This window comes from Phoca vitulina, unplaced genomic scaffold, assembly GCF_004348235.1.
Source record: "Phoca vitulina isolate PV1807 unplaced genomic scaffold, GSC_HSeal_1.0 scaffold23, whole genome shotgun sequence".
Classification (NCBI taxonomy): Eukaryota; Metazoa; Chordata; class Mammalia; order Carnivora; family Phocidae; genus Phoca; species Phoca vitulina.
This window is the reverse complement of record NW_022589726.1, coordinates 27,265,516-27,278,052: the sequence shown is the minus strand read 5'-3', so window position 1 is coordinate 27,278,052 and position 12,537 is coordinate 27,265,516. Positions and strand designations below refer to the sequence as shown.

Genomic DNA, 12,537 nt, shown 5'->3' with positions numbered 1-12,537 from the left:
CTACCCCAAGAGTCCAAGAGGAGAGACAGAGTTTCCTCAGCATCTCCTCATCCCCTGGGATGGCTTAACCTCTGCAAGGCCTATGGCCTCCATGGCCTGCCTTTGTCCTGAGGTGGGGATGTTGAATGAAGGGGAGAGATCCTGCCCACACCTTGGTAAGCTGGGGTTAGGGGTACAGAACTAGCCCTGCTTTGGCAGAAATTTCCTATTTTTTTAAACTTTGTATTCTACTTCTGTAAAGTAGAATCTTAGTGTATTATATTGGATGTAGGTTAAAATATATTTCAGGTTAATTTATCAAATACTTCGTAAGATTCTGAAAAACACCATGTATTCAGTTATTTCACTACCTGAACAAGGTTAGAACCACCTTTGTAGTGTCTTTTGATTCATACTTTCACATATAATAAGCCAATGGAGATTGTATTCTCCTTTTACAGTCAAGAGCAGGGGAAGTTATAACTTGCCTAAGGTCATATAGCTGGAAGTGGCAGAGCCAGAGTTTTGCCCAAATCTTTCAACTCTAAAGTCAGTGTTCTTAGACGAAGTGAAGTTTGGTGGTCATTCAGAACTAGGTTAAAATCCTGACTCCCGCACACACTGGCTGTTTGATGTATGTGCAGTTAATGTCTAATGTAACTGAATGGCTAATATAAAAATGACTCTACCAAAAGCTTTTGAGAAAATTCAAATCCTAGTTCAGTAGATTTTTGTTTTTCATTTTATCCTCAGTTGCTAATACCTTCCATATTGGTTCCTAGGACTTCTGTTTTGGAGCTATTTTATGAAACACCTTTGAGATTCACCAGGGGTAGTTATGAGGCAAGCAGCACGTAGGGTTACAGCCCTCACAGCCACAGTGTAGCCTAGGGCTCGGCTTTTCAGCTGCTATATCCCTGGACCCATGGTGGGGTTTGAGAAGAGCCATTTAAGTGGAATGAACTTGGTAATTAAACTCTCCCTTTCTAGGAACCAAGATTAAACAAACATAGTTAACACCTTTTCAGCTTTGCTTACAACATGTTTAGAGATTCAAGAATAAGATTACTACCAGTAGCAGCCCTCTAAGATGTAGAAAAAAATCTCATCCTTCTGGTAATTGGAGAGAAATAACATGAGGGAGGAAAATATCTTGCCTCCCAACTGTCTCCTTGATGAAGACAAAGCCAATCTGAAGCTTATGCCCTGGTAGGGAAGTAAGCATCCTGACTTTTCCCCCATGATTTGGTTTAGCCCATGCCCACTGAGAGTACAAAGCATTAATAGAAAAATAAAAAATTAATAGACAAAAGCCCCAACCCTTTAAAAGTTCCCTACTGCCGTGAGTTCCCAGCTCCCTCTTTGGAGGGGATCATCCTTTCAGGGATCATCATACCAAGTATGTTGGTAAATGAAAGAGTCAAAAAAGGGAAAAACACTTTATGCTGAAAGACTCTTCTGACCTATAAATTCAGTTCAGTCTCCACAGAATACTGAAGCTGGAAGGAAACCTCTGAGATGGTCTAGCAACTTCTCATTTTACAGAAGTAGAAACTGGGTCGGAGCACTTAACCTGCTTGAGTTAATGAGAGAGGCGGGTCTCCTAACCCAGATCTCCTGAATCCTGGCATCCAGTGGGCTTGGCACCACTCTGCCAGATCAGCTTTGTGTTGATGTGTATTAGATTAGTAACCGTCTTTTACCAAGGTCAGTTGCTTGGTTCATTTATCTAAGAAACACTAAAACAGGTATGACCATTTAAGAGAACTGGTTTCAGATTCTTTTTTTTTTTTTAAGATTTTATTTATTCATTTATTTGAGAGAGAGAGAGAGAGCACATGAGGGGGGGAGGGTTAGAGGGAGAAGCAGACTCCCCGCTGAGCAGGGAGCCCGATGCGGGACTCGATCCCGGGACTCCAGGATCATGACCTGAGCCGAAGGCAGTCGCTTAACCAACTGAGCCAGCCACCCAGGCGCCCCTGGTTTCAGATTCTTAACGGTTGTTTGGAATCAAATGTTTTCAGAGAATGGGCTGCAAGTTACATTTAAAATTGGCATCACAGCACCTTGTGCACACAGAGCATAAAGAAATGTGCCATTTCCTTTGCAAAAAGAAAAGCTGAGGCTAAAATTGATCACTAAGATAGGAATACTTGACCAACTAGCTGGTTCTGTTCAAAAACAATCAGCTCTCGTCCTGTGGCCAAGTCTATATTTACCCAGTCTTTTTGTTCCATATGTCCTTCCCATTTTGTGAAAGCTACTATTAAACTTTATTCCCCCAGTGAAGTTTGATTCTGTGACCTTGGCAAAATGTGAGCGCAGAGGTGCAAAATTCAGTTGTTCCTGCTTATGTCTCCTTGGCCCAGTTTACCTGGGAACTTTCCTAATGTGTTCACAGAAAGCCCATGTGACTGTAAGGAGCATGCCTCCCATTTTCGGATAGCTCCAAAGAATGGCTAGCAAATGGAACCAGGCAATACACGATGTTCTCATTTGACTAATTAAAAGGATTTTTATCGTAATTGTGTTACCAGCATTGAATTGATGAGGCTCTTAGAATTTTTTTAATCTGTTTTTCTCCTTTGTGCATCAGAAAAGGTCACAAGTATTTCTATAAACAGTAATTGTGCCTCTCCTCATTAGCTCTGAGGGATAGGGGAATCACCTTCAGGCTCCAGAATATATAACTCATGCATTGGAGATTTGCTGATGGCAGGCTCACTGGTTCAAAGTGTTTCAGAAAAGTTTGAATTAGTTGGTAACATTTAAAAGCTAGGAGATTTGGCAAAAGTTTAAATTCCTGGTTTCTAAAAATGTGAAGGAAGGTCTAAGCAACACTGGTTCTCTCCATGACAGTAGTCAAGCGCCCATTAGAAAAGAGAAGCTCAAGAAACCAAAGTATGCCCATGCTGTGTTAATACCTGTGCTAAAATCCTCTGGGCACTCAATACTTTCAGGACCCATCACCCAAGAACCAAGTGGAGCAGGGACGCATGCCATACCTGGAAAGGTAGCGGACTTGGGTGCCCTTCTAAAGACAGCCCACGATTTGGATCTAAAGTAAGAGGGCTAGACAGCAAATGATACCTCCTTTTACTTCTGGTGCTTTTTATTTAACTCAAGAACTAGAAGGCAGAGCATAAAGTATAGCAAATGCATACACAAAATGAATTATGTTCTTTTAATGAGGGCTGAAAGGAGTCCCCGTTGACATTTTATCAGTGCCCCTTCATGGGCTGTAAGCAAAATGTTCTCCAGTTTGCTCTGAAGTGCAGAAAAACACAAGTAGGGTTCTGCCTCACACATGTAGAGGTTAGAGACAGTGTTTTAACATTGGATATTTATCTTGGGACCTGACCAGATACTTTGCACTCTCGTTAACTGAATCTGTGAATACCTGTTAGTGACTGCATGCTTACTGTTCTCGCCTAATTCTTGACAGAAGTGCAAGGCAGCGGTTTCTTTGCAGCTAGTCCTTTCTTTGCTACTAAGACTTAGAAGCTTTAAAGGTTACGTTATTATCATGAGTAAATATTTCTGCATTTCCTTAAGCCTTTAGCATAATCTATATAACCCTTATATAAGGAAATGAAAAAATGAATAGGGAGATTGTTGCCAGAAGCAAAAGGAACTAATTTTTTGACAATGACTTGAAAACTACCAAGGACAGTGAATTCAGCTTCCACCACCATTTCTCCAGGCTGTGTATTACTGTTTACTATTTAGGATTCATCTTTTATAAGCAACATCTCACCAAACACATCAGTCTTTTCAAAAGGATAACCACTGTTTGCAGCATAGGTTCTGAGGTCTTTAAAAGGGAGATATTTGCTAACATGTTCTGTGAGATTGTGATGGAACAAGCACTCTCCTACATTGTTAGTGTAAATGTTAACCAGGCAGATTACTTTGGGAGGAAAATTGGTGATAGCCATCCAAATTTTAAATACATAACTTCTGTCCCAGGAATGCTGCTGCTCAGAATTCATGTGCAGATGTGCCAGTGCAGGATAAGGTCTATGAGGAACTCAAGTCCATCACTGAGGGCCTGGGTGAGTCCGTTACGGTGTATTATACCATCACTGAAAGAATGAGGTAGACCCATTTGTGCTAACGTGGAATGTCCACATATGAAGTGAAAAAAGCAAATCTAAGCATATATACTTTGCTACCATTTTAAAAGAGATATTTATATAAATATGCTTTGAACATCTGAAGGACACACTAGAAATGACTAATAGTGGTTACTTCTGGAAAGGGACGTGAGGGACTGGGGATGAAGAGTGAAAAGGAGACACTCCGCTGTCTTTGAGTTTTTCTGGTTTTGGTTTTTGTTTTTTACCAGATGCACGCATTTCCTTTTCACTGCTGCTATGTTTTTCAAAATGAACCAGACGAGGGAAATGATGATATATTGTTGAGTAAGGCGCTCTCCCCGCAGCCCGGTTGTGTGCTTCTCTAGGAGCACAGCTACAAAGCCTTGCCCTAGTCAGGGCTGGGTGTAGGGGATGCTAGACCACTGGCTTACCTACTGGATTCATAGCCCCCTCCCCCAAGGCCTAACAGCTTTTCCCCATTCCAGTAAAGACGTACAAGTTTGTCTCTGTGTCTCAGGTCCTATTTCACACCTATTAGTAGGGGCAGGGGATATGCAGGAGTCAACCATGGCCTGTTAATGGTAGAAGAATGGCAAAAGAAATCATGCCAGAACAGAGGAGCAAAATGGAAGTTAGCTGGATATGTTTGCAAAGATCTGTTCAGAAAGGTAGTTCGTTATTTATTAAGCATTTATTAAATAACTAACTTCCTAAAGGTCCAAGATACCACTAGGACCTTAGTTAGGACTGAATCCTATGTGCAAGAATGGCACATAACAAAGTATCAGCTCATCAGTTCAACTCCAAGATAATTTGCTCTTGAAGTAGAACCTCATAAACTCGAAGTAGTGGCACAGCGTCCTCTGAAGATTTTAAAAGAAAAACAGTTTTCAAAATTGCTGTTCAAGGCCAACAAATTAGCCGGAAGGGAGGGGATAAAAAGGAATAGCCTCTCTTCAAATAATAAATCTATAGAATCCCCTGCCCTATTCAGCAGATCCTTGTAGTTTTGGTCTCTTCCCAGGAAATAATCACCACTTTGTTGAAAATGGGAAAGGCACCCCTACCATCCCCAAAGGGGAAAAAAAAATTCACCCAAACAACTTCTACTTGTTTTTACCATATATTCCAGGGATATGTATGGGTTTGTTTTTACATTTATACAGTTTACATTGCTTGACCCATAAATAGCACTCGTAAGATTAATAGGGCCATAGTTTTAAAGAGTATTTACATAGCCCCACCATGCATACAGAGCCTTTTTAATATTGAAAAATCAAAAAATTTAAACTTTCCATCACTAGGCAATATAAATTTGACCATCTAAGCTTATAAACCCTGACTAAAATACAAGCAATCATTTCATCCATAAATGCTGTTTCTGGTTCCCCAACAAATCTAGCACTGCAGTGTAACAAACATCTTGCAATTCAGGGATATAAAAATACCAGCTTTAAAATCTGAACTGTACATATGTACATTAATATTTGCACCGTTAAGTTAGGAATACACTTAAGTCTATGAAATACTACATTATAAATAGCAATGTCTTTTTCAATCTGTAGCTGGAGCTAATACAATGCACTGTTTACCTGGCTAATTGAAAGGGGACGAGGTGGTCTCGCACGATGGGATGCACAGAATTGGCTGGGTCAGTGTGACTACGTGCATGCCGCACAACAAGACAGACTGATCAGGACCTGGGCCAACCTGGTGTAGACAAACGACAAACACTATCGCTTTACAAAGGTGGCGGAAGTTCTCCATTGTCTAAAATCAACACCCCCGTCCAATCACCTCGTGACAGTTTCTTGAGGATTCTCTTGAGGACTGGAGACCAAAGCCGCTACATAGAACTGTAATGCACCTGGCAGGCACAAGATGTCACATCAAACTGGCACCATCCAAGGAGGGCAAACTGGAGAAATCACACCTTCCCAGTGTTAATCTGACACTGTAAACAGCAGCAGGGTCTCATTTACATGGGCAAAGCACTTTAAACTATTTTAGCAACTTTCCTATGGAAGAAAGAAGATACGCTTCAAGATGGTTAATGGCAAAGTTTAAACATGATCTCCACAGCTACTAGGTTAAGAAATAATACAGTTTTTGCCCTTGGGTCCCTTTTTCTTCTTGGATTTAGTTGTCCTCTGACCAAACTGAGGAGTGGGGAGTGAAGTTGGGCTCGAAAGGTCGTCTGTGTAGTAGGCGTATCTCTGGGGCCGGGGTTGAGGAATTGGTTGTCCAAGAAAATATCCTTCTTCTTCGGAGTCAGAGGAGGAGGAGGTGGAGGAACACCAAGAATCATCGTCCTCACCGTAGAGTCCCAGAAACCTAGGCCCTCCCGGGTTCTGCAGAGCGTAATCGGAGGTGGCATGGGCATACCGTCCGTACAGATCAGCATTCTGGATGTATGCTTGGATCTCCCGGGCACTTTTATTCTGTATAAATTTCTCGTAGTTATCAGGGGTGTAAAGCCGCAGCCTATCCTTGGGAGAGTATTTTCTTTCTGCAACAAGATTCAGAGCATTGTCAGAGCGGGACTTCCTACTTCTCCTGCGGCGATGGTGATGAGACCTGGATCCCCTCTCTTCAAAATGGTAGACCCGTCTTCGAGTCCTCTCACTCATCGGAGGCTGCCGGATTTCGATGTTGTCATAGTTTCCGTTGTCGATGACATCATCCGAAAACTTGACCTGCTGTGGTCTGGACTGAGACTTGGATCTTCGAAGCACGGGCAGATGCACCGGCTTCTCCTCAGGCCTGATTTTTTCTGGACACAACTCTGAACTTAGACTCTTCAAGGACTCTGCACTCCTGTGCAGCATGGAAGAGTTCAAAGTCCCCATATTGCTCATTTTCTCACAGTCCTCTCCCTCCATCTCCTCAAAGTTTTGCAGGGAATACAACGAGGGTCTCGGCTTGCTTTCTCCATCCACTGAAGCCCCTAGGAGAAAAGCCAAGCCAAGATGTGATCTTCTGACAATTATTACAAACAAGCCACTGAAAGGAAGCATTTCAAAGAAAATTCTCTCAAATTTCAATATTTGATTAACACCCACTAGGTAAGGCCAACATGCATATATACTTGAGAAGGTTTGACCTTTATCGACACAAGGGGCACAGCCTCTTTACAAGCCCAGCTCTTTTGGAGCCAGACATTAGTGATAGCACAAGTCATGAGCAGCAAAACTTTTAAGCTCTTCCTAAAAGTCTCCTCATTAGTTTATGTAGAACATGACATGTAGAAGCTTCTGCCTCTCAATACATGTAAGCCAGACTACTTCACTTGAACATCTCTCAAATCAATCCCTTCCTTTGCCTCCACATGGCCACCCCACCATTATGGTCCTTTTATACCTAGATTAGTGGTCAGCACACCACAGCAAGGGCCACATCCGGCCCACAGCCTATTTGTGGGTAAAGTCTCACTGGAACACAGCCACACCTATTCGCTTACACATCGTCTACCGCTGCTTTCTGCAGTGACAGAGCTGAGGGGCTGCAACAGAGACTGTGTGGTCCAGCAAGTACCACCTAGCCCTTTACAAGAAGTCTGCCAAGCCCGGACCTGGAACATCATCACATCCAGTCTTCCCCCTTCACCTATATGAAATATGCCACTTGCTTTATTCTTACTTTAATAAAGCTCTTCTCAAAATGGATACTGCTCTCCTTTTTTAACAAGGCCCAGGCAAGTGAAATGAATATAGCCCAGCCAACAGCAAGTGACCAGGGCATGGTTGCAGACTATTGTCAGCTGGAGACTACATAACTTCCTACTTTCTAGAGGGAGCCTGTTTCTCAGCCCATTATTGTCAAGGAATGTTCAGCCCTAACGCTTTATACCAAATGATGTCTGCTTTTGACACTAAATGTTAAAACACCTACCACAGGGCCTAGCCAACAGGATATGCTTAATTTAGTCCTACCCACATTCCTTAACTCCCCTTTGTTGTAGGCCTCATCTTTGACAAGTCCAACAGAAACCAGGAGGGTAGCTGTCTTCTTCCTCCTTGCCATGGTTATTCCCGACACAGGGCAGCCACTAAAGCCTTTCCTGTATTACAGTAACATAACCTTTATGAGAGGATGGAATGTCGTTAGCTTGACTAAGTTAAAACTAGCCACAGCCTTTGCTAGCCATAGGCCAGTAATATTTCTACATTCAAAGACTTAAGGCAAATGTGATAGGAGGGGTGGATTCTAGGCTCAGTCTTGCCTTTATTATTTTTTTTAATTATTATTAATTATGTCAGTCTTGCCTTTAAAAACGTATGTGGTGGGGGGTGGGAGGGAGGGGTGCCTGGGTGATAGACATCGGGGAAGGTATGTGCTATGGTGAGCACTGTGAATTGTGTAAGACTGTTGAATCACAGACCTGTACCTCTGAAACAAATAATACATTATATGTTAAAAAAAAAAAAAAAGATAGTAGGAAGGGAAAAATGAACGGGGGGAATCGGAGAGGGAGACGAACTATGAGAGACTATGGACTCTGAGAAACTGAAGGTTCTGGAGGGGAGGGGGTGGGGGGATGGGTTAGCCCGGTGATGGGTATTAAGGAGGGCACGTACTGCATGGAGCACTGGGTGTTATACGCAAACAATGAATCATGGAACACTACATCAAAAACTAATGATGTAATGTATGGTGATTGACATAATAAAATTTTTTTAAAAAGTATGTCAGGTTAGGCACTTAGCCTCTTGATAACTGTAAAACACAGTAAGTAATATCCACTCTCTACAGCTCAGGATCATTTTATGGATAAAATGTAGATAGCTGATATGAATATGCTTTGGAAACAAAGTGAAATTTTATAATCTGGGTAAAAAAAACATTCAGCTATTTTTGAGCTATCTGTTGCCACAGGGCAATTAAGGAAAATATAAAAGATGCTAGGAGCTTATAAAGTACACAGGCTGATTTTAGTATCTTGAAATTCATACAGCACAATCCAAAGAGTACAGGATCTTTCAGACAAGATGCAGACTCCATTATCCAAATAAATCCATTTCCTCCTGTTTCAAATGCGGATAATGCCTACTCAAAAAGCTTACATTCAAATGTATATAGATGCACACATGTATGCACACGTTTGTTAGTGTTTGGCATTTAATGTAAACTCCTTCCTTCCCTTGATCTGCAGTTTTAAATAACGTAGCCCCTACTGCTGAACCTAGTTTGTCAAATATATTTTTTAGTGGCTCTTTTTTCTAAATACCCCATAATCCCTAGATTACGTACCTGTGATATTAGATAAAGCCAAAGAATCCATAGAATCTCGAACACTTTGCTCTGGTTTCAAGTCTGACAAACACTCCAGGGAATCTTCATACCACTGTGTTTGATCATGGTTATATCCTGCAGCCCCGTGGTCCAGATCTAACTCCTGGAGCCTTCTACTGCTTGCAGGGCCTGGGTGGCTGCCATAAGCAGAATCACCCAGTCCATCTTGGGACTGGGCCCAATACATATCAGATTGGTATTTTTTACTTGCAAGGCTCTGGTTATTTTGCTTTAACTCGGTCTTATTTTTAACCATGTTATCAGATATCCAATGCTCACTGGCTCGAATATCTATCTCATTGGGCTGCTGCTGAAAGAGGCTTTTATCACCAAACTTGAGGAGGAGCTGCGTCATATAATCTTCATGCTCGGCCCATTCTTCAGGCTCTTCTGGGGTTTCGTGCTCCACTCTGCCTTTCCAAAATTCTTCATTGACAAAACTTGCTCCCTGCCTAGAGAGACTCAGATCATCCAACTTCCGAGAAAGGGTGTCATCAGCATTGCCTGACAGGCCAGGAAACTTGTAGTTCAGAGCAGGAGACAAGAGAAGAGACTGTCTACACTGATCGGCTGACCGACTGCTTTTGCCCATCCGGACACTTCTTCTGGAGTCTCTGGATCGAGCGGACTGAAACGCAGAGTCAGAAGAATCAGAGGCATGGACGTCTTCCCCAAGGCTGCATGTTTTTGAGCAATAAATCTGGCCTTGTTTGGGAAGGAAGGGACAGCCCAACAAAGAAGCTTTACACTGGGCACAAGAAAAGCAGGCTTCTGTGGCATGCCAGTGCTGCCCGTCGTACGTCATCTGGGCGTGGTCAACCCCTGTTTTGGAAAAGGACAGAGGAGGTGGTTACAGTTCGGTCTTGAAATAAAGGAAGAAGAAATGGACGAGACTATTTGTATGAGGGAACTCTGAGGGTGATGGAAATGTTCTGTATCCTGAAAGGGTTGTGGGTCACACAGGTACAGTTAATTCTCATTATTTGCAAATTCCATATTTTTGAATTTGCCTATTTGCCAAAATTTATTTGTAACCCCGAAATCAACACTTGCAGAGCTTCCAAGGAATTTTCAGGCACGTGCAGAATGACGAAAAATTTGAGCCAGCTGATCTGCATGTTCTCGAGAAGCTTAGCTCAAACAAAGCAATGTCTTGTCTTTTGTCTCAGCTCTTTAAACAACTGACATAGCCTGGGTCTGGTTTCTCTTTCTTCTATTTTCTACTATCATGTTTTCTTCATTTTTGTGCTTTTTGTTAATTCTGCTGTTTAAAATGGTCCCAAAGCGTAGTGCTGAAGTGCTGTATAGTGTTCCTAAGCCCAAGAAGGCTGGGCTGTGCCTTCCAGAGAATATATGTGTCCTAGAGAAGCTTCATTCAGGCATGAGCTATAGTGCTGTTGGCTAGTTCAGTATTAATGAATCAGTATATGTTAAATAAGGTGCCTTCAAACAAAAACATACAGGAAACAAGATTATGGGTTGATCAGCTGATGAAAATGTGACCAGAGGCTTGGAGGAACTCAACCCTGTATTTCCCCCAGGAGCAATGGTTCCGTACTCAGTAATTCAGGCAACCTTATAGAACACAACTATTACAAATAATGAGAACTGACTATTCATCTGTCAAAGCGCAACACAGAAAAACATTTAAGATCTGTACATTTCACTGTATGTTAAGTTACAGGAAAAAAAAAAAAAAAGACTAGCCGTTCGCAGACAGACTGTTGGGCATGTGACAGAGCAGACAGGCTGGCCGTAGACTCACCGATATGCTCCCCACAGGCTTCACAGTACTCCGCGTACAGAGACTCAAAACAGCCGCAGCAGAACGGGCGGCCATCCTTCATGATGTACCTCTGTCCTCCCAGGGCCGTCTCACACTCAAGGCAGCAGAAGTGCTTCATGTGCCAATGGCGACCCTCGGCTTCTGTGCACTCATCAGCAAAAATGATCTTTAAAAAGAAACAGGATGAAAGAAGATCTTAGCTAGCTATTCTAAAAGCCAAGTAACTGCAGGTTTTCTGGGCAACTGACAGACGGTGGCTCTTCAAAAAGCCACTTAGCTAACCTTGTTTCTTACAGCCTCAAGCTTAAATCTAACTCGATTTAGATACAAAGCAAGAGCAGAAATTGAAAATGTTGACAAAGAGAAACTTAGTGCCTGCTTAAACTTTAAAAAAACAAACACACAGATTTCTACACTGGAGAGAATTCATTTGGTCATATTTTTGCTCCCCAACCACACTTCGTTGGCATAATCTGGCAAAGAATACATTAACATTGAAATAATTTAGTGGTCTGTGTTTTAAGAGAAAACTCATTTAAAAAGTCTACAGAATCACCAGTTACAGCTATCCAGATGCTGCACTGTGTGAACAGCACTTGTAGATAATGCTTCATTTGACCCAGTGGACATCTCCAGATTAAAGACTATTTTTTATAATTTTGGTTTCAAAAAAATTTAAGATTTGAGAGAGAGAGAACACAAGCATGGGGGGGGAGACAGAGGGAGAGGGAGAGAGTTTTTATTTTATTTATTTATTATGTCAGAAAGAGGGAGAGCACAAGCAGGGGGAGTGGCAGGCTCCCCGCTGAGCAAGGAGCCCCATGTCGGACTCAATCCCAGGACCCTGGGATCATGACCCAAGCCGAAGGCAGACGCTTAATGACTGAGCCACACGCTTAACGACTGAGCCACACAAGCGTCCAGAGAGAGCCTTAAGCAGGCTCCACAGGGAGCCCGATGCAGGGATCGATCTCATGACCCTGACCATCATGACCTGAGCTGAAACCAAGAGTCAGATGCTTAACTGAGCCACCCAGGCGCCCCTCAAAAAATTTTCAAATAGCACATTACTGAAAAAAAAAAAAAAAACTTAAAAAAATAAATGTATACAGGTAAACACTGAAAGTTTACTGTCACTGATTAAAGGAGACTGAGGGGATATAAAGAATAAATGTAATGAGGTACCCTGGATTGAATCTTAGACTAGAAAAGAGACATTAGCAGAAAAACTGGAAATCTAAATAAAGTCTGTAGTTTAGTTAATAGTATTAGACCAATGTTAATTTCTTAGTTTTCATGCACGCACCATCGCTATGTAAGATGTTAACAGCAGGGGAAGCTGAAGGGAGGGTCTACAGAACTCTGTCATCTCTCCAACTC

General features: G+C 42.2%; 1 protein-coding gene across 10 annotated transcripts in view; it reads right to left on the bottom strand.

The window, feature by feature from the left end:
* Positions 1 to 5,186: 5,186 nt before the first annotated feature.
* The window catches only part of PRICKLE1 (prickle planar cell polarity protein 1), a 108,778-nt gene continuing 101,427 nt past the window's right edge, over positions 5,187 to 12,537 (bottom strand). For all 10 annotated transcript variants that reach the window (XM_032420973.1, XM_032420975.1, XM_032420981.1 and 7 more), the window contains 3 exons: positions 11,137 to 11,323; positions 9,330 to 10,193; positions 5,187 to 7,026 (listed from right to left, as the gene is read on the bottom strand). In XM_032420973.1, the coding sequence (XP_032276864.1) occupies positions 6,170 to 7,026; positions 9,330 to 10,193; positions 11,137 to 11,323 (1,908 nt within the window). In that variant the 3' untranslated portion in view covers positions 5,187 to 6,169. The remainder of the gene's footprint in view (positions 7,027 to 9,329; positions 10,194 to 11,136; positions 11,324 to 12,537) is intronic.